The 22610-nt window shown below is 42.5% G+C and overlaps 3 protein-coding genes across 4 annotated transcripts; 2 read left to right on the top strand and 1 right to left on the bottom strand.

The window, feature by feature from the left end:
- Positions 1 to 740: 740 nt before the first annotated feature.
- LOC144703633 (Ribosomal protein S30 family protein) lies at positions 741 to 1539 on the top strand. The gene is made up of 3 exons (XM_078575850.1): positions 741 to 875; positions 958 to 1095; positions 1377 to 1539. Exons 1-3 carry the CDS (start codon positions 872 to 874, stop codon positions 1421 to 1423), a joined length of 189 nt encoding a protein of 62 aa, XP_078431976.1. The 5' UTR covers positions 741 to 871; the 3' UTR covers positions 1424 to 1539.
- A 1294-nt stretch (positions 1540 to 2833) lies between these two features.
- On the top strand, positions 2834 to 5786 carry LOC144703632 (uncharacterized). Of its 2 annotated transcripts, none has more exons than XM_078575849.1 (5): positions 2834 to 3271; positions 3644 to 4008; positions 4112 to 4367; positions 4613 to 4690; positions 5486 to 5786. In XM_078575849.1, the coding sequence occupies exons 2-5, from the start codon at positions 3764 to 3766 to the stop codon at positions 5540 to 5542; spliced, it is 636 nt and encodes a 211-aa protein (XP_078431975.1). In that variant the 5' UTR covers positions 2834 to 3271; positions 3644 to 3763; the 3' UTR covers positions 5543 to 5786. The 2 variants fall into 2 exon arrangements, with proteins under 2 accessions (XP_078431975.1, XP_078431974.1); XM_078575848.1 differs by lacking the exon at positions 2834 to 3271 and adding an exon at positions 3290 to 3510.
- A 6579-nt stretch (positions 5787 to 12365) lies between these two features.
- On the bottom strand, positions 12366 to 16146 carry GAMMA-VPE (gamma vacuolar processing enzyme). The gene is made up of 8 exons (XM_078575846.1): positions 15897 to 16146; positions 14778 to 14942; positions 14541 to 14697; positions 13958 to 14043; positions 13678 to 13877; positions 13538 to 13586; positions 13261 to 13473; positions 12366 to 12943 (listed from the first exon to the last, which is right to left on the bottom strand). Exons 1-8 carry the CDS (start codon positions 16092 to 16094, stop codon positions 12554 to 12556), a joined length of 1458 nt encoding a protein of 485 aa, XP_078431972.1. The 5' UTR covers positions 16095 to 16146; the 3' UTR covers positions 12366 to 12553.
- Between the last annotated feature and the right edge of the window lie 6464 nt (positions 16147 to 22610).

The raw sequence follows: 22610 nt of genomic DNA, 5'->3' as shown, positions 1-22610 counted from the left end.
TTCATTATAAACATCACATGATAATTATAATGATTTTTTTTACTTTAACTAACTTTAAAATGACATGGAAGTGGGATTAGCTTGAATGTTGCAAAATATCTATTAGTAGGTGTATGGTTGTGGGCATTGAGTTCCTACACTCAAGGGTAGATGAGTGATGGGTGATGTAGCAAATAATATTTCAACAGGCAAATTAAGTACTTTTAAAAAAAATTAAAGATATTAATTTGCCCATTTCTCTGCATCATTTTATGTAACATAAATAAACTCAAGAGAAATGTGATAATTTATCTACTTGACTTGTATTTTCTCATTCATTTCCTCAACTTCTCCTCGTATGTTCCTGACGTTCTGTCTTTATCTATCACTTTTTTCTTTCTATAATCCTCCCTTTTCACTTTATAGTCCCCACATTATAAAATTTGCCTGTGAGAATGAACTCCAGAGAAATGTGAGAATTTATCTACATGACTCAGACAAGTCAAGTGGGGGTTAGTCTCATTTATCAACAAATTCAGGAATGAAGACAAAAACTGCGTGTACATAACCAAATATAAATCATGAATCGATCATAATCAGATCGATCAACTTGCCTATGATCGGATCGGTCAAGGCGATCATGATCGCACGGACCAGATCGATCAACGGGGCCCATTATGAAACGATCTGGACCGTCCGATCGATCGTGATTTCCGACCCGCCCCATCCGATCCCCCCTATCTCTAAAGCTAGGGTTTCTACGAGGCCATATATAAGCTCCCATTCCGTTCTTCACAATCCTTCTCGGCGGCTGGCGTTCGATTCAAGGTTCAAGAAATTACCCTCGTTTGTAGGTTTTTCTTAGAGAAATCCTTGCCGAAGATCGTCCGCCATGGGTGCGTGCTGCCATCTCCCAAATTTTTGTTAAGAGATTTCTTCTCTGAATCTCTAAATCTCCTTTTTTTTCTTCGTCGATAGGTAAGGTTCACGGATCTTTGGCTCGTGCGGGGAAGGTGAGGGGGCAGACGCCGAAAGTCGCGAAGCAGGATAAGAAGAAGAAGCCCAGGGGTAGGGCTCACAAGCGCATGCAGTACAACCGCCGGTTCGTCACTGCTGGTATTGTTCTATTACTCTCATTCGTTTCTCCAGTTCATGATTACTATCTGTTTAGTGTGGGTTTGCCGAGAATCCTTTCAATTATTTGATTAACGCGTCGTTTAGGAATTCTTATTTTTTTGCTAGGAATTCTTATGAATTATATTCAAAATATACTTTGGATTTTCTCGAATTCCCCTTATACATTGGACGTTTACAAATCTCTGCGAACATGATTTATAGATTAATTTATTCTCCGTTGTATCAGTTAATTGATTTCGATCTCTATGGTTGTCTTTCAGTTGTTGGATTCGGCAAGAAGAGAGGCCCCAACTCTTCCGAGAAGTAAATGAAAATGTCTGCAAGCTTGTTCATCGTTTCTTCCTGACAATGCGTTTCTTTTTTATCTTTATTAGTGAATTTTGGTACGGTTAATTCTATGAGAAGGTATGTTTCCCCCCCAAATAGATGATTCTGGATGGAGTTTTTCAGCTAGGAATGAGTGAAATCCGAAGCAAGTGGTCAACTAATACTTCTATATGGTTCTAATACTTCGACTCTAACTCCCTTTTTAGCCTAATTCTACCGAAACCTTGAACTACAATAGATTCGGCTTATTTCAATGGACTATTCCAATATCATCAATGCCTTTTTGCACTAGTTGTAACGCAATTTGTTCTTTGGCCCATCCGACATCCTACAAATTATCGGAATCCATCTCATCATGAAGCGTTTTCTTCAGAAAAATCTCATAATGAAGTCAAGGCTGCCTCTTTGTCTTCATGACTATCTCGGGACTGATTGCTTACATATATAATTTTCATATAATTATCATGTACTACACTAGTATCAGCACAATAGTGTATTGGATCCCATCAGAACTCCTAAGTTAAGCGACCACAGCAAGGGCATGTGATCACAATTCCAAATTTCAAGAAAAATCATGTACTTTAATTCGTCGGACTTGCCTTTGATCTTTATGATAGCACAACATTGCAAACAAACGGGAGAATTATCTGTTTAGATAGAATATTTGAAAAACAATCTTCCGCAGGAAATAAAAGTTGATTTCATTGAAACAACATTACCCACAAACAGGGGAGGATAATCTCATTAGAAAATCTGGGAAACAAGCTTCCTCAATTAATAGAAGTTTTCATGTCTAGACTGGAGAGACGAATCACAGTGGAGTTACCAATCATTGAAGTCTCTGTCAATCACTTCACCTTTATACAATGTCACTTAGATGATGATAACGGAACGGATATCTGTCAAACCCATTAAGTCAATTCCGTCATTAGTCACCACCCGTCATCTGTCTGAAATTGTAGATAGCGGAGAGGGAGAGACTGAGAGGGAAATAAAGAGAGATGGGTGTCTGGTAAGATGGCGTATCAATATTAAATAAATGTTGAAACTTGCACTTTTAAAAATAAGGGTTTTCGCTTAACATCTAGCTCGCGGTAGTGCTTCCAAACTAGAAAGGCCTCACATCCAAGAAGATGAAGTCGTATTAGTACAAAGGTTTTATGTTTTAAACTCGCGCCTAAAGTAGAGCATTCAATACAAAGTCAGCATGAATTTAATGTGAATCTGTTCCGTCCCTGTAGGGATTCATTTTAATGTGAATCTTGAACATTCACAAGTAGACAACTCAATTTTCCAAACTTTGTTCCAGACTGGGGAGAAAGATATAATTAATAAATGTATAAACTAGAAAATTTAGAAAGCACAGGAATTCTTTTCTTGGGGCCAATTATCTACAAGCTAATAAAAAATATGAAAACGAGAAAAGGGAAATTTTGAAAATCCACAGAAATAATAATAAATCACCATCACGGCGTCGGAGACCAAACGGAGCGGGGAAAGGCGTAACGGAACCGCGAGCAGCGTATAAAATAATACCCTTCGAGGTTATTTTGAAAAGGAACTGGGACAGTCCATTTCTGCCTTCTTCTTCTGCGGTCATTCGCTGTGGATTGGTCTATTTTCGGAGAGAAGACTGAGAACCCGCGGAATGCTTTCCTGTTCTTGCTGGAGTTAAGGAGATTTTGGAATCGACGGGTTTGCACAATCTCCCGATGGCTTGATCGGATCCTGGGCGTGTTTCATTTTTTCTGATTATGCGACGTTCTTCCCTCCTCCATCGTCTTGGGGATGCCAAGATAAAGTCTTTCCTGCTCCGCAATTGTTCCTGGTCAGTGATAATTCTCCACCCGTTGCCAAAAGTTTGATTTGCCGTGGCAGATGCGTTCAAGATTTCATCTTCGGATCGATTTACCGAGGTCTGATTCTTCCCGTTGCGAAGCAAGAATCACATTGCCTGAGTGGAGAAGAACAAGCGATCCCCCCGCGACTTGCGGATCTTACTTTCCCTTCTCCGTTTTTCATCGTTCTTTGACCTCCTCTCGAGATCGATCTGCGAGTTTGATTTCGGTAGTTCTGCTTCCGATCTCCGCGTCTCTCTCTCTGATTCGATCTCAGGATTATTCATTTCTGGAATTTTTTTTCCCGGATTGATTATGTGCGAGTTTCTCAACCGTGATTGATTTCTCCTTGTTCATGGCAGCTAGCGAAGATTCAAACAGCGGGGACCAGGAAAATCCGAGATTTCATCTTCGAATCCCCATTTCTCGCTACGAACTTCTCATCATCCGATTTAATCGGCCCGACTTCGACGAGATCACTGATGGAGAGGACGACGACGAAACGGACGACGGCGGAGCTCTGCAACGCGGCCGGAGAGAAGACAGACTTCCTCCTACGCTGGGGGAATAGAAAGCGGCTAAGATGCGTGAAGACCCAAGCAAACGAAGGGCATTTCCGCAAGAGCAAGACTCCCGCAAACGCCATTACCAGAGCGGAGAAGAAGACTCATCCTCTCCGACGAGCTTCCTCGCCCAACGTGCACAGATCCACTGGTTACAACACAAGGTAAGTAATACCAGAGAATTCTTCAGACGGGGAGAATTTTGTATGTTTGGTCGAGCTTATTTCATGGTGGGTTAAATGAATTTGCGGGTTTTCATGGGGACAGAAACGCGGAAGCTTCGGTGGGTGGAAGGATACAGCAGCAGGAAGGCGCAAAGGCGGAGAAAGGAGGAGGGAAGGCGGTGGAGAACGGGGAAGGGGGGGGGTCGTCGTCGTCGGGGGGCGGCGAGGCGGCGGCGTGGCCGAGGTTCGTTGTAGCGCTCTCCACTCGCGAGAAGGAAGAAGACTACCTTCTTTTCAAAGGCTCGAAGCTCCCTCAGCGACCCAAGAAGCGACCCAAGTGCGTCCAGCGCGTCCTCAACGTATGGTCTCCATCTCTCTCTCTCTCTCTCTTTCTCTCTGCGAGTATATCTTGATGTTTTTATCTATTCTGTCTTTATCCGTCTCTCCCTATATACTTATCTCTATATACCTATTTCTCTATCTCTGTCGTTCTCTCTCTCTCTCTCTCTCTCTCTCTCTCTCTCTCTCTCTCTCTCTAGCGATCTCTGTCGCATCTGGGTATCGTTTGAATGGGGAAAGTACCGGTTTTTGCGTGATTGCGCAGCAGGTGAGCCCCGGGACGTGGCTGTCCGACGTATCGCTCGATCGTTACGAAGTGCGGGAGAAGAAGATCTCCAAGAAGGTGAGCGGTGCTGCCCGCCCTCCGGGAGAAGATATATATATCTCTCTCTGTCTCTCTCTATATCCCTATTTCTCTCTCCCTCTATATCTATCCCTATTTCTCTCTCTAGATATATATCTATCGATATTTCTCTCTCTTTATCTCTATCTATCTATCCATCTATCTCTCTCTCTAAATTTTCTCATCTATCAATCCATCTCTCTCAAACAGACTTCCCTTCTCCCCCTTCGTCTCTATCTCTCTATCTATCCATCCATCTATCTTTCCATCTCTCTCCCTCTCTCTACTCTTCTCTATCTCTCTCTGTCTACCTATATATCTCTCTCCCATCCAGCCATCTCTTTCACACACAAACTCTATCTCTCTCTCCATCTACCCATCTCCCTCTCACACAGATTCTCTCTCTCTCTCTATTTATCTATATAATCTCTCTTCATTTACTCATCTATCTCTCACACAGATTCTCTCTCTCCATCTCTATCTAGTCTCTCCCACACTGACTCTAATCTCTCTTCTCCATCTACCCATCTCTCTCTGGCTCAGACTCTCTCTCTCTCTATCTAATCTCTCTCCATCTACCCCTCCCTCTCTCTCACCATCTACCCATCTCTCGCTCGCACAGACTCTCTCTCCATCTACCCATCTCTCGCTCGCACAGACTCTCCCTCTATCTATCTATCTACCCACCTATCTATCTATCTATCTACTATCTCTCTACCGACCCACCTATCTACCTATCTATCTAATCTCTCTCACACACATACTCTCTCTCTCTCTCTCTGCATCATTGCGTAGGCTCAGAAGACGAGGGGGCTGAAGGCGATGGAGGGGACCATGAGCGAGTCCGAGTAGCAAAGAAGAGAAGGCGCGAGAGAGGCACACAGAAAAACGCCGCCTTCTTCCCCGGATGACGAACCCTCGCCATCGCAGAACGACGCGCCGAGCGAGCCGAGCCGACCCCCCCCCCCACGCCCACCCCAAAGACAAACCCAGTCATCGGCCGGAGACGAACCAGACGGAGCCGAGGACGCGCCAAACCTCGCAGTTTATTCATAAACTAAGGCACATATTCTTTAACTACGGTAGATTTCTGATCTGGGAGGGATAACTATTACTGGTGGAAAATCCCGAGAAGTAGCGCGGCGGCGAAGAACGCGGCGGCAGGCCACTGGCGCGGCGGCGCCGCCGGGGCTCGGCGCCGGTGCGCCCTCCCCCATTCCTCCCCCCGCCATTGAGAGCACCGCGAGGAAGAGTAAGACCGTCATTGCCATCGCTTGCGAGCTTCTTGACCCACGTCCAGCTTCCATACTTAAAGAGAGATAGAGAGATAGATAGATAGATAGATAGATAGATAGATAGAGAGAGAGAGAGAGAGAGAGAGAGAGAGAGAGAGAGAGAGAGAGAGAGAGAGAGAGAGAGAGAGAGAGAGAGAGAGAGAGAGAGAGAGAGAGAGAGAGAGTAAAGGAAGATGGGAGGGGTGAGGGAACAGGACACGGTTTTCGCCTATCTTACCTACCCTTCAACTTGAACCAGAAGCTGAGATCAGCCACCATGCGCCCAGCATAGGGTCACGTTGGATTAAGCTAGTGGAAAATGAAAGGTTGAGAATATTTGAGATGCGATGAAAAATGGGGTGATGGTGATGGTTCGTTTTTAATGGTGACAAATAGTGTTTGACGGTCCTGATCTCAACGGGGATTTTAGCAAATACCTATACCCGATCTCAACTGGGTTCTTTTCAGTCACGGTGCAGTCTAGACCGGTGCCCGTGTTGTCAGGATGTCAGGTTGACAAGTCAATGTCAAAAAGTAGAAAATTCATGTTGATAGTTAAGTTGAATAGCCAACGTCAATGAATGCCCTTTCACCTCCCTCTCAACCTCCTTCTCTAGATCTTTCTCCCTCCACACTTCCACCTGTTCAGATTGAATAGAGAAGGAATAAATTTTCCATACAGAAATAGATTTTAATGTGTTTTTGCGGCCTATCTTCGAAGAAGAACACTTCTGCATCAAGTGCGTGCCCACATATGGTCAAATATATGGAAGCTACTCTGAGCTCAATAGAAACCTCTCCGACAAGTTGGATTTAATACTTTTTAGAATTTTATAAAAATATTAATACATATTTAATAATTTACTTCTGGTTCTGGACCAGTTTGACCATTGGACCTGCCCGACCAACATCTCCACCCTCAAATGGAGGACCTATGGTCCTGGTTTGATCTGGTCAAACTGGTCCAAGGTCCTAAATGTCCAACCCCAGAGAGAAAAAATAGTGACGAAGAATCGAAGTGAAAGTCGATATTAGCAACCCATCACAGTAAGCCTTCATTGTCTCCAAAATCATAAGTTTGACGTTAGTGCAAAATGTATGTTAAACTGGGACCGGAACAAGTGACTGCAAAGATTAGAAACCAATGTCATTCTTCTTCTTCATTAGAGAATTTTCTGCAATTGATGATGCCAGTGTGGGATATAGCTGTATTAACATAGATATATTGGAGTAACATAGAAATTATTTTCATTTCATTTTTTGACTGACTCTTGTCTCTAATTTCAAGGTTACTATATAAGGAGTGTGTAAATCCCAATCATTTCTTCCCCTTTGAATCTATTTACCTGTTAAAATGGTATTATTGGTTGGGTACATACTGTGTTACAGAAACCTTAAAACTATATGTGCTTGGTGATGTAAATTACACAAATCTCACTGCTTTGAAGCAATGCATTTTTTTCATTTAATGGTTATTTATTCTGCGTTCCATCAATCATATTGAATTTTAAAATATCTGATTTAGAATGATTTGTTTTTGAAATATAGTAAAAAAAAATAGTATAAAACATTATTTATAGTGAAATAATTTTGAAAAAATTAAAATTCAAAAACATTGACCTCTAAAAAATCAATAGTATATTTGAAATAAAATAAAAATTTTGAGTATTTATTAGCAATTTACATGGTGTCGCATGTAAATTTAAATGCCTTCTATAATACACAAAATATCTGAAAAAATATTTTATCGAATGCAAGTACACACTATATCTTGAGAATTTATTTTTGTGAATATTTTTTATTATTCATTTTTTATAATTTTCAATCCTTATGTTGCACACTTTAGGGATGGTGAAATACCAATATTTGATGCTCTCGGGAATGATACGAAAAATATCATGGAAACTTATGACATTATGATTTTGATTTTTTAAAAAACTAAAAAAAGTATTCACCCGGATAATTACATTAGTCCCTGAAGGGCACTCTGAGACTGATCAGACACGATCTTAAACTAGCATAAGAGGGAGGAACACTTTGGGCAACGAACATGTAAGCAGGCTGAGCACCATGAGTAACAACCATTATTTATTTCAGTAGGGTAAACACTCATTTCATAATAACATATCGCTTTGAATCTTATGATCAGAAACTAAGTTATTACAATGGTAAAAAAGCTAGAAGTTATAAGGGTATGTAAGCAAATACAGAAAAGAGGGGTATAAAGAAATAAGACGTGTGAATATTAGACTCTAACACTCCCCCTCAAGCTGAGTGGATATTTTCCAGTCCTCGCTTGGCAACAAGATGCAACAGAAATGGGCTGTGCAATCCTTTGGTTAGACGATCAGCACATTGTTTTGTAGTGCTAACATGAGATGTAAAAATATTATCGTCCTTCACTTTCTATTGATAAAAGGGCACTCAAACTCCAAATGCGTCATCTTGGCATGGTGAAATGGATTGTGAAAAGTGTAGATACAGGACATATTATCATGTTTCACCATGATGGGCTTGGGAGCCAGAGTTCTGTGAGAAGACGCTTTCTCCATTAAGATTCACAGATGCCTCGAGCAAGTGCATGTGGCTCTGCCTCAGCACTAGACCTCTAGACCATAGCCTGCTTCTTGCTCTTCTAGGAGATGAGATTACCCACAAGGAAATTACAATACCCTAGAGTCAATCTTTGGTCAAATACATTACATGCATAATCTACATCAGTATAAATTTCAAAGTTTGTATAATTGGTAGGTCTAAAGACTATTTGAGTCCCATATGCCATTCAGATATCTTAGTATGCAACTCACTACACTATCAAGTATTTCCTTAGGATCTTGTTTGAATTGACTCACCATGCCAACTCCATAAGATATACCGGGTCTAGTGTGGGTTAAATAGATCAATTGGACAACTAAAATTTGATATCCCCCTTTATCATGGGACTTTGATGGCCAAAACCAAGTCCACTGTTAGGATCAACTTGTGTAGGTGCTGGTTTACAACCGAGAAAACTGGTTTCCTTTAAGAAGTCCAAGGTATAGTTCAGTTGGGAGAAAATAGTGCCTTGAGGTATCTAGGCCACTTTAATGCCTTGAAAATACTTGAATTAGCCCTGTATTTTAATTTCAAACTCTTTATCAAATCATTCATCAATGTTACAAATTTCCTTTGGACTGACTTCTGCCAAAATAATATCATCAACATAGAACTGTTCCTTTGGAAATAGAGTTTAAAAATAGTATGTCATCCCTGTTGCTTAGCTTATAGGTCATGGATTTCATAGTTTTGGTTGATTCTCCATACCATGCCCTTGGAGACTGCTTGACCCTTGGAAATTCTTGTTTGATTTACAAACTAGATGGCTGTTTTGGGCATTTTTGAAAGAAGGTGGAATATATATATATATATATATATATATATATATATATATATATATATATATATATATATATATATATATATCTATATATATATTGATCCAAATATCCATGTAGGAAAGCATTGTCTACATTTAAATGTTTTAGATCCCAGCCCTTTATTGCAGCACAATAAATAATGATCTGTATAATATTCATCTTTGTCGCGTTGGAAAAATTCTCATCATAGTTGATGCCATATTTTTGTGTATATCCTTTATATTGCTTTCTATCATCATTTGGCTGATACTTGACAGTGAAAACTTAGCAACAACCTACAGGTGTCTTCCTGAAGGTACATGAGTCCAAGTGTTATTCTCAGTCAAAGCTTCAAGGCCATTAATGTCTCTGACACATTTTTGTGAGTTGGAACACACCCAAATTAGATATAAATGCTTAATAATGAGCACAAAAGGAAGAAATATATTTTTGAAGTTGGTATAGGTACTTGTTATCCTCGCCTACCAATTGGTTATGGAGAGAGTAAGAAGTGTATTCCTTTGATGATTTCTTACGCTTCAGATATACCTTGCCACATCATTTGTTGGGTGAAATACATTCTCTAGAGACATCATCTGTAATGTTTGTAAGGGGGTCCTCCTATGGAGGTTCTTCTGAGTCCAATGTCTGCCCATCATCCAATGGAGTAGGTCTATGATCATGTTTGTTAGTACTTTCTCTGACCACATTGTCAGGAAGATAAGGTAGATCCACCTTGACGGGGATCATCTAGCTTTGAAGATCCGGTCTCAACCAGCTCGAGGAGCCAAGACTGAGGCGATAGACCCGGTCTTCAAGTATTCGACCTAGTCAATGGGCCCTTGGAGGATGATGTTACTTTCGTTCGTGCTTTTATGACTTCTTTTCTTTTGTAGACATTGTATGAGGGCCAAGGTGTTTGTTTGTGTGTTTGGACCTATGTGTCAGGACCCATGTGCATGTGTATTTGGGCCTACATGTTTGGACCCATGTGCAGGCCTCTCTCTTCTAGGGGCCCCATAGGACCCTTTTTGTGGCCCTCTTTCCCTCGTAAGAGAGAAGAACGAAGAATTAAAAACACAAGTGTTCTTTTTGTTATTTATTTTATTTTATTCTAACTATTTTGCACCTTTTTCCCATTTTTCCATTTTCCTTGTCTGTTCCCTTGTTGGGAAACCCTAACGCCATCGCCGCCATTGCCACCCCAACCGGCGAATGTTGTCGCGTTTCCGACCGCGTTCCCGCACCATCGATCGTGACTTTGCTTTGCCGTCGCCCAGCCAGCATCGCAACGTCGCTGGAGCCCTTGTTGTTGTTGCCGTCGCCAGCCTGTCGTGAGGACGCTGCGATCACCAGGTGATTACCACCGCCATGCCGTGCATCGGATTCGTTGAGCCCAGCTATCCGATCACCAACATCTCAGCCCCTCCAATGACGCCGCGAACACCCGACGGGTCTCACGTTGGATTGTTGCTACCATCTTCACGACTGACCGGGCTACAGCCCCGCAAGTACACTCATAGTTGCCCCTTTGAACGTTCTCTTATTTTCGTCTGTACCTCCCAAGCGTGTCTCTACCGCCGAGGTTAGGACAAAGATGGATATGTATATTGCTATGAGAGGTAGGAATTATGTCGATGCATCCTTGGTTGGACTCGTTGAGGGTACTGGCGCTAGAGTTTGTTGTCGTGCTCGTGCAGTTGGTCCTCAACATGATGTCTGGGTCATTGAGAGTCTTGCAGCATTCCCAGGTCCCTCTTACTGTGATTTAGTGATCATTGGTGTCTGTCGGCGTCCAGTTTGTACTTCTCATTGACTTTTCTCGTTGCATTTGGCATTTGCATTCCAGCACATTCTCCCGTTTAATTGACACCTGAACGATCCTTCAATCTCGACCCGTTGTTCTGCATCACACCTCATTGTTGGGTACCACTAAATCCCACTTTTTGACGGTGATGTATGTGATGATATGATGTGTAGGATTTTTAGACCCATAGTAGTAAGTCTTCACATCAAATTTGGTATCTCAGGTGACATAGTATTTCTTGTATGTGGGGTCGTAGCACAGATAACCTTTCTGTGTAAGTAAGTAGCCAAGGAAAATACAATTCAGGGAATTAGGAGCTAGTATCCGAGTGATGGTGAGATGGACATATGGTACACTAAAAGAACTTCAGTGGTAGGTGGGGTCACAGTGTGACTTATGAAAAATATTTTCCCGTTTCTTCAAGAGGGGCTAGTTCCTTTTAGTACTTTAGTGGGCCACTGGTTGATTAAATGGGTACCTGTCAAGAAATCCTCAACCCATAGAAACTCTTGGACATGACTTTGAAGCATTAACTCTAAGGAAGTGTCTTTTTTTTTCCCCTTTTAGGCACCCCATTTTTTTGGGGTGTCAACATAATATATCTCGCGAATTACCCTTTGATTTGCAAAAAAAAGACTTTGGGATCATTATTTACAGTCTGTGGCATTATCTAATCTCAAGCATTTGATCTCTGGGTTAAATTATAACTTGTGTGCTGGGTGTTTTAAACAAGAAGACTGGGTGTCTTCTTGTGAGGGAGAAGAGAGCTGGTCCTACTGATTTTATAGTACGCCATGATGAATTGACTTAATCGACAGATATCAGGTCCCATTTGGAACCCAATTAAAGCACCTCTATCACTAAACATGGAGGCAGGAGGTCATTTCTTGGTATAAATCAGGCGAAACCCTTCCAATCTGATTTTATATGTTATTGTAGAATTCAATATTCACACTTGTCTTATTTCATTATACCCATATTTTCTATATTTTGTGTCCTGCCCCTTTAACATACAGTTTTTTTCACCGCTGTATATGTTCTTATGATTTGGATCATAAGATCGGAACCCAATATGTATCCCTACTGAAAACAATGTTTTTCACTCATGGTGGTCGGCCTGCTTACCTGTTTGCTGCCCTAAGCCTTCCTCTCTATGATACTTCACCCTAGGAGCAAAAACTGAGGTTACTCCCATAGTCTTGGATAAAGTATTTACATAAATTGCAGGTAGTGGTTTCACATAGTGTCAGCAAATGGCGATCATGGCCAAAAGCTGTTGCAAACATGGATATGCATAAGATGGGCAGGATTGGTCTGTACAAGGAGTGCAAAGGATATATTTATTCACAGGATTGCCAGCCCCCTATGTTGAAGGTTGACCTTTGTTTCAGGCACTGAAACCACGGTGGAGAGAGCTCCAGGGATTCAGCGGCGGGCCACTGCAGGAATGGGAAGCTGCCACAGCCATCGCCTCCTCACTGACTCCAGCATTGCAGATATTGGCAATAGCTCGCATGTGTTTCATACCATACTGTGATAGTGAGCCACAGTGCTTCTCAAATATCCTGACCATGGACTTGAGGCAGGCCCAGTCATCAACCACGGGCCGGCCCACAGGACGAGCGGCGCTCAGGGCCTCGGCGCTGTCAGATGGCCCAAAGAGATGGATGCCAATCATCTCCATGCTACTGTCAACGTGCAGCCTGTGGGCCATCATGCTGATTAATCCCTCTTGAGCTCTAACTTTGTGTGGTGAGTTCTCTTTGGCATGCCGGAACTGGAAAAGAGTGAGGATGAGTAATAAAAAAGGCTAAGAAATGCAAAAAAAATGTATTTTTGAGGACCCAAGTTCGAAGAAATAAAGGTGAAAGGTTTATACCATATACCTAGTTAAAGAAGAAGACGAACTCAGTAGTAAAAGAGGCTTTTTTAAATTATCCAAATTTAAAAGGGATGGGGGTCTCACTTCTTTAGAATATTTAGTGGGGAAGAGGTTTTCTATGTGCTCGTCCCATATGAAGAGAGGATCAGCATGTAAAGAGTTTTTTTTATGACCCAAGTTCTTTAAAGATGGAAGAGAGGTTTAATATTTACCTTGTTCCAGAAGAAGAGGAGGTCAGAGTCCCTCTGGTTGACCACCTTTGACGGGGAAAGCAAGGAATTGCTCTCAACAAATGTGAGGTTGTCGTTCGCGGGGTTTGACCCCATGTAAGAATATAGAATGTCAGTGTTGATGGCCTTATCGCCATACTGCATTACATGAGACCCAAAGGCATACGTGTTGTGCATCGAGGTCCTGTCTTTCACCTGAAAATGGAGGAGAAACAGTCAATTCCTCTCAAAGCTAACAAGAGTGAAGCCAAGGACTTACCAGTTCATATTGTTGCCCCAGTGTTTCAATGTGCAGGTTCTGTCGATCGCTGCATCATTACCAACCCAACGAGATTCAGACATGTGGATGGAAAATAAGAGAAAATACAGATAAAGAGGAACCAAGAACGAGTTAGGGACCTGTCTTCCATCCAGGAAACACTATAGAGGTCCCCAAGACAAGTGTAGAACTCGGGAGGGGGGCCAACGGTGTCTCCAGGGCAGTAGGTTCCCCAGCTGCTCTCTACGGCGTTTGAAGCAGTGGTGACATATATGTTCAAACCCTCTGGAAGAAGACCTTCACATATGCTGCCAGACTCGCAGGCTTCAAGATAGAACACCTGAAGCATCATCTGCATCAGTCTCTGCCATCCCACATAATCCACCAAATAAAAAGAAAATGAGTCTTTATAACTCTAACCAGGGTTTTATATGTTCCTAAAGCGTGCTTCTTCTTCAACACCTCGACCAAGTCATCCGCATAGAGGTAGGGGTAAGTCGGCATGCCTGGAAACAACACGTGCAGATAAAGCACTGTGACGGGCTTTGGTCATCAGAACTAGTATTCTCCATCTTGATTATCCTCATCATTCGCCAGTGGAAGGATGAAAATGACGATGATGAATTCATCACTGTCACTTATCTGTGCCCACGATAACAATGACAAAAGAATCATCATGAGGATGGAGGGACAAATCCCCTCCTTGACCTGCAGCCACGAACTTCTCATCCTTGATCAAGATGAAGAGAGAATGAAGATGAATCATCATCATCGTAGTCATTCTTCTAAGCCAGGATGACAACGATGAGAGTGCCACTGTCATCAACTCGTGACTAAGATAACAGTGATCAAATCATCATCATCGTCACACAAGCTTGTGAGAATGAAGAAGATGTTGATTTCTGGATGGCGATGACGACTTAGTTCGGGGACGGCTAACACTATTGTCCAGAAATTTAGTTGGGATGAACTTATTGAAGAGGAGTTAGAAAACATGGCTAACCTAGTACTCCAGGACCACCATGATCAGAGTAGAATATGAAGATGTGATCATTAGGCCCACTGTCAACGACTTTCCCACTGCCACCAGTAATAGCATCTTTGTTTCCAAGAAGAACAGCAAAGAAGTTGTTCACAGTGACATCATCACCCGTGTAGTCCTGTATCATGGCGTGATGCAGTTTAGAATAGAATACATGTAGTAAAGAAAATCAAGATAATGAGATGCAAAAATGAAGACCTTGGGAACGCCAGCATAAACGTCATCACCATATGGATGGTTGATGATGACTCCGGGCCTTGGGTTGTATTCGTTATAGGCTATGTCATCGTACATGAATACGATGATGTTTTCATCTTTCAGCCCACCCTTCTTCAGTACCTGATACGCATGGCAGATGTCCGCCTGCACATATGAATAGGAGGGAAATTCTGCCTTTAGACTATCAATGTTCCATGAGTCGGGATACAAGAAAGTAATAATGGCATCATTTCTCGAACAATCAGAACCAATCAAATTAGAACAGCAATGATAAAGCATCGGTCTGAAGGGAAAAAATGGCCAGTAATATAACTTATTCTGATGAGAAGGCGACTTCAAAATAAGTCTAATGGAGCAACCAGATCACAGACGCATCCATAATCTCTATCTTAGATAATGAAACTTGACCTTCGTGTTTAAATATCAGAGGAAGATACTTTCAGCAGACGAACGTGAAAAAATAACAATCGCAAAAGCCATATTCATATTGAGCTCTTCATAAAAAGTTTTTTGAACTGTTATCTTCCAAAGGAGATCCCACGGAAACAAACTCTGAATTTCCAGATATCTCACCCAGTCGAAACAGCTATTTAAAACTGGAACAACTCAGATTTTTAGGCTGTATAATGCCTGCTACTCCACTTCCAAACTTTGGAAACGAGATAGTACAATCATATCATCTCAGCAGTGTACCGATTAATACCTATAAGAATATTTTAATCTTCGGAAAAACTCAGCCCACTTAACTAAAATTATAAATTTTTCAAGGTGGAGTTCAAAATTTTACAATGTTAAAATAATTTGTAATAAAAAAAATCATGAGAGCGTCCAATCAAATTCGAATACCCTTCCTCACTCACATAATGAAGGTCACCGCGAAAAATTGAGGGCCGACAAATCTCCCCTCATCTGGTGAAAAACCCACACATCAACAAAAAAAAAGCTTTGTTCCAGGAAACCGATGTCGACACTTTCAGATGCGTGGAAAACTCGAAAAGCTCAGAGAAGCCGTTTTGAACAGAAATAAATCCTTCCCCAATCCCTAGAATATCACATCTAGTAACCAAGAGAGAGATAGAAAGAGATATAAAGATCGACCTGGTGCCTGTAGTTCCAAAATCCTGAAGATCCAGCAATCAGAACGGCCCATCTCGTGCCCACCGAATCCTCACTGGGATTCGTCCCCTCCTTGAAATCGGACCACAGCCTGAGCGAAGAATCCCATCGGCAATCCACCACACCCGGCAGAGACACGATCAAGAACAATCCGGCAAAAACAACGAAGATTCTGTACATCTTCGTTTGCACTGTTCTTCCCGATCTCCCCCCCCAACTCCCCAAACTCGCTTCTAATTTCTAAATAAAGAACAACACAAGGGTACGTGGAAGAAATCTAAGCCTTCCACGCTCTCTCCTCCCTCCCTCTTGATTGGCAGTTAAGACGGATAGGTAAGTCAACAGATAAGGGTACGTGGAGAAAACTGAACCGTCCACGTCATCAGCTGGCGTGCTCATGGCGAATGCTGATGTGGCTTAAAGGTTCTGGGGCCCACAATTTGACCTTTTGGAATCTTAATATGGACGGTCGAGATTGGTTTTGATCGAGGAGACATTGATCCAACGGTCAGTATTCTATTCCACCGTGGGGTCATCGCCCGTGATGTTTGGGCACTAAATTATAATTTTTTAAATACCCGATAAGTCGTATATTTTAATTCCAGTCATCTCCTCGGAACCCTCTCTGTTTTTTCGAGGCAGATGAGTAAATTTTCAGCAGATAAGGTTATTATGCTTCATTGGAGATATTTTTATCATTGCCATGGGAATTTGATATTCTTTTGTTGTATTATATCAAATGTCGAAATCGCAGTGCCTATATAATAAATTTATTTTAATCAAGGACTAGGACGTTGGGCCCTACGAGCTTTATTTCAAAGGATATTCAAACGTAACGAACTTAGAAAATGCCTGCACATCGTTATACTAAGCAAGATCATCGATGTTATAATCCTATTCCTGGGAAAGTTAATAAGCCACACCATGTAAATCAACCGAAATTTTACGAAATTTAAGAGGATTATAAAGAATGAAAGGATAATTTTTCTAAGCTTGTGTCAGATGGTGAAAGCCAGATTGCTTAAAAAGCTGGGAAGTTCATGCAGGTATCCATGAGGTCTACACATTGCTTAAAAAGTATCATAGGGGATGACAACTTTCCTAAGGGTTAGATGTGTGAAAAAAGGTAGATGTATGCAGAAGTTTGGCAAACATATTGAATAATAACAGTGACTAAGCAGTTTTGTTGCATCATAATTGCATTGTCTGTTCATGAAAAATTAAACTCTGAATTTCATTTATTCCAAAAACACGGCAAAAGATGGACCATATATAGATGTCTTTATTTTTACACACTACGGTATGGTTTTGACTGAAGGATAATTAAACATGGACCTATATAGTTGGGTTTTTTAGATGTCAAATAAAGATTGTTGATTCTTTCAGCAAATCAAGAAGCATTGACGAAGAGTATCCATGATTTTTGTGTTGTTAATGGGTCTAACATGACATAGGCATTTCTTGCATTTGAGACACCTTTAGCATATATGAATCTTTTTGAACACTCAATGTATTGTGCATCAAGGATTACTCCCTATCTGACATGATGAAGTGCAATCAGTTTCACAGATGTGATAGGCCTCGAACTATTCCAATATGTTATCATTGAATCATTATTTTTAGACCCCTTAAGTTCAAACATTCCCTCTTCTAGATAATAACTTACCTTCGCATTGTATAACTATGAAATTGGTGGCGTGGATGCCATCGCATCGACACCGGACACGCCGCCGCCATCAATCGAAGTCAACATCTCCACCACGGACACACCGCCACAGTCAACTGACGTCGACACCTCTGCCATGGACACGCCGCCACAGTCAACCGACGTCATCACCTCCGCCACGGACACGCCGCAACCGTCTCCGCTGCGCACGTCTCCACGCACGCACGCTCCTTCACGCATCATGACATGTTGCCAACGGAAGATCAACAACTGCCCCTTGGCATGACATGAGGCACGTCTCATCTTTAATTTCTCGTCTTTAAGTTGTATTTTCTCTTTCCTCCAAGGCCTATATGTATAGGCCATTGTTTCAAGAAACAGTTAGGCAGTCATAATTCAAGAATCGAGTTTTTGTTTAACTCTTCTTGGAGGAGTGCCCAAGCCTCCCTATCCCTTCCTCAACCCTACCACCTCCGCCTCCGCCGCCGCCACCGCCACCACCACGCGTTGTCGGTCGCCGTCCTTCTCCTCCTCTCCATTCCTCCCCTTCCTTCCCTTCCCTCTTCTCTCTCTTTCTCTCCCCTTCTTGTCCCTCGCTCTTGGCAGTCCTAGGTCGCCGTTCAGGCCGCCCACCTTGGGCCATATAGGACGCCCCAGGCCGCCCCATCAAGGGCCGCCCAGGGCCACCCCAGGCCACCCACGCAAGGCCGCCCCATCAAGGGCCGCCTAGGCTCTCCGCCCAGGGCCCCCCAAAGGATCGCCCCAGGCAGCCCCTGCCAGGACCTCCCAAGGCCGCCTAGGCAGCCCCTGCCAGGGTCGCCCAAGGCCGCCCGCAGGCTGCCCGCTTGGGGCCGCCCAAGGGCCGCCCAGGCTCTCCACCCAGGGCCGCCCAAAAGACCACCCCAGGCAGCCCTGCCAGGACTGCCCAAGGGCCGCCCAGGCAGCCCCTGCCAGGGCCGCCCAAGGCCGCCCTCAGGCTGCCCGCTTGGGGCCGCCCAAGGGCCACCTAGGCCGCCCCATCAAGGGCCGCCCAAGGCCATCCCCAGGCTGCCCAGGCTCTCCACCCAGGGCCGCCCAAAAGACCGCCCCAAACAGCCCTGCCAGGACCGCCCAAGGCCGCTCTCAATCTGCCCGCTTGGGGCCGCCCAAGGGCCACCCAGGCCGCCCCATCAAGGGCCGCCCAAGGCCATCCCCAGGCCGCCCATGCTCTCCACCTAGGGCCGCCCAAAAGACCGCCCCAAACTGCCCTGCCAGGACCACTCAAGGCCGCCCAAGGGCCGCCTAGGCAACCCCTGCCAGGGCCGCCCAAGGCCGCCCTCAATCTGCCCGCTTGGGGCCGCCCAAGGGCCACCCAGGCCGCCCCATCAAGGGCCGCCCAAGGCCATCCCCAGGCCGCCCAGGCTCTCCACCCAGGGCCGCCCAAAAGACCGCCCCAAACAGCCCTGCCAGGACCGCTCAAGGCCGCCCAAGGGCCGCCCAAGCAACCCCTGCCAGGGCCGCCCAAGGCCGCCCTCAATCTGCCCGCTTGGGGCCGCCCAAGGGCCACCCAGGCCGCCCCAACCAGGGTTTCCAAGGCTGCCCCAGGCCGCCCCAGGCCTCCAGCCCTAGGCCGCATGAGGAGCCACCCCTGGCTGCTCACCTAGGGTCACCCTAAGGCCGCCAAGCCGCCCGGCCAGGCCTCCTGCCTTGCCTCAATGTGTCTGCACTCGCCCATCTCACTCACCACCAGGGCCGTTCAACACCCGAAACGTCCATATCCCATCATCCAGTGGGCCTCCCAACGCCCGGATTCGCCCAGCCTCGTCACGATCAGAATTTCCCACATCCTCATCACGCACTACGGTGCCGAGGTACGCCTGAACTCTTTGGTGTCGAAGTGTTCTCCGTCCAGTATTCCTCGAGAAGTCTCCACCGCCGTCAGATTTGTTTTGATTTGGATTTTCCTAAAATTCTCTTTGAGTGTTTCTATCTTGACGTGAATTCGGGTATTGATTTTGGTGCTTCGGCATCGTCGCGGTGGGTGAAGACAGTACTCCCGTCTTCGACGAGGATCGGAGCTGCACCACCAGTATTTCATCTATTTTAAACTCCGAATTTGTCCGTGTGGATTTTCGTGGTCTGTTTTATCCTTCCCATTCAAACCCCTCCAGCACCCCACATCCGTCGTTGTCGTATCCACCCCCTCAGTCGCCCTTTCATTAGTTGTCCTACATCAGAAATACTAATTTGACAGAATTAGTTGTACAAGTAGTACATACTTTTCATTAATTAATCTGGTGCATGCCTGTGTGACATTGGGTGCATGGTCATGTATGTGATTGTCCTCCATGTGCACAGGCAGGGTGCGCAAGAGGTAGAGAGTGTGGAAAGTTGGGAAGTGGAGTATGTACAAAATGGGTGGACATGAACACGTACAGTTTGGAATGGATATATGGAAGAATGGATATCTCTAATCTAATCTATGGTGGAGGAAAGATAAATAATGAATGTCACGGAAGGGAAAGGTGATGGAATTATATGTCCTAAGGGCAAATTGCAAAGTAAAGATCATATTCAAAATTCATAAATACAATTCACATTCATTTTTACTCACTTCCAAATTTAATAATAAAGTGAAAGGATTTGCACAATACTGAAACACTCATTCATAAATTCAGATTCTAAAAACCCCTACTTTATATGACATTTGAGAAGGAAATCAAAGTATCTAGATATAATAGCACTATCTAGTCCATATGTTCCAAAAGTGCAAAGGATTTTATGGAACTTTTCTAGCATCAATTATGTTGTATGTGTAACTCTTCATCTGTGAAAAAACTCCTAGAATGACATAGGGCACATAAAATTATCAAACCCAAATTGGTCATGTCAATTAAGGCTAATGCATTAGCAAATCATTAAAACCTCTCTTCCCATGTTTTCTATATCTAATACAAGGACTTCATTTCATCGACTTCCATTATCACATCGCCTCTCCTACCTAGGATGGAAAATCCCACATTGACCATATAATAAACTTCGTGGACTTTTGTTGTAATTAAGGTATTAATATTTGGGTTCCAATGATTGGGAATTTTTAGGTCGTAATCAAGACACATCTGTCCATCCACATGCTTTCCTCGGTGTCTCATGTTTGGGGACCGCTTCACAACCAATACATAAAATACATGGTTGATATTTGTTTACAATACTATACAGGTATTGGTACATTGAAGTGCAGCAAAATTTTCCCAAAAGGGTGCACGATATTGCTTGGTGTCTCTACACAAAAGGTTAAAATATCAACCATCCTCATTATGCAAGCTGGAGTTATAAACAAAAATGGGGTTAAAAATATCTTTTAAGGCTCGCGGTTTATGAAAAAATATTTGTAAATTCCCTTGCAAGCATTGGGCAAGGGTCAAATCCACTTTGAGAGCAAGTATTGAATAAGTTAATTATGGCTTCAACTTCTATTTTTTGGTTTTAAATATTTATTTCAGTGATTTAACTCCAGTTAATAAAATAAAACTAATGAAAATGAATTAAAAATAATTATAAAATGATGAGAAAATATTTATTAGTTAACTTAAGTTATTTGGATATATAATTTGAAGAGTTCTAATATAATTTTACATTATAAAAATACTGATTAATTCTAAATAAATAACTTTTTCACCGCTTTGGGAGCGCTGAGTGAAGATTGGTGGTGGTTTATTTTAGTGAAATGGATCAGATGAAAGATTTTGATGTAACCACTGATTGTGATTGAGACAATGTCAGATAGGCAATAGTGGCGAAGCATGGATGGGGCGATGAAGATTTTACTGTCACTAGTGCAATGGAGATTGAGGCAGTTATGGATTGAAGGGCAGTAGAGTTAGAGGTGGCATGCATGACAGTAAAATCTAGGGTATTGATGATGATAAACTAGAAAAAAGGACGAAGGCGTGAATCACAAAAAGATGTGGGTCAAACTAGCCCCATCGTCACGTGCCCACTTGGCCAAGTGATATTTTATACATGTGTCATGATCTAAATGTTACTCCTTCAATCATTCACACTTGGAGCACAAGAACTCACACTTGGAGCACAAGAACAGACCCAAAAGTTATTTTGAATGAGCAAATCACTCCGCTAATAGCAATTAGGAACAAACTCCAAGGGTGTATTTTTATAAGGGTGTGGGGTTCTATTTATAGATCCAATATGACAATGTATATAGGAGGAAGGTGGTAAAAAATGCACTCAATATTTCAACCCAAAACTTGTTTGACATTGTTACATATTGTCAGTTCAATTTGGAGTAATTGGAGCCCTCCAATTTTCTCTCTCCAATTTTCTCTTCCCTCCTATTTATGTGGTGATTTGTCAGTCTGGCATGCAATTCTAGGAGAAGAAAAAGTTAACACATTCATAAAAATATTTAAATAAATTCAAATTTATATTTTCTGAATCATAAAATAAGTTAATATGTGAAATGAATGTCAAAAAACTATGTTCAAATAACATAAAATTAAGAAAAATAGGAAATTCATTTTAAATTGCAATAATTCATTTTAAAATTAATAACATGTATTTATGATCATTTAAATGAGAATAAGCACATAAAATACATCAAATAACAACTAAACTAACATGATATTTATGATTATCATGGAGTAGATGGTGTTATTTATCCATATATTTTTTATGTCCTTCTTATATGTCTTATGAATACAGTTGTGCAGGGCATGTGTTTAAGGGGTAGTAATCATCAAAATATGATATCATGATAACTTACACATTATTTTTCACACCCTTTAACTTCACTATAAAAAGTGTGCATGAGTAATTATTAATCTGATTTGCATTAATGAATTCAAACGAGACACCAATGTGTGATTGATTTGCATGCTATATAGTTCCCTCGGCTTGGACTTATTCCCCTCCAACAATTTTTCTTTAAATCATTTTAAAATTTCTGATACCCTTACATTCAAACTCTCAATGTGAAAAATTCACCATAGTCAATTGGGGATCTGAAAAATCATGAACATTCAAGATTAAGT

The sequence above is a fragment of the Wolffia australiana genome, chromosome 5 (assembly GCF_029677425.1).
Source record: "Wolffia australiana isolate 7733 chromosome 5, ASM2967742v1".
Classification (NCBI taxonomy): domain Eukaryota; kingdom Viridiplantae; phylum Streptophyta; class Magnoliopsida; order Alismatales; family Araceae; genus Wolffia; species Wolffia australiana.
This window is presented reverse-complemented; position numbering and strand designations above follow the sequence as displayed.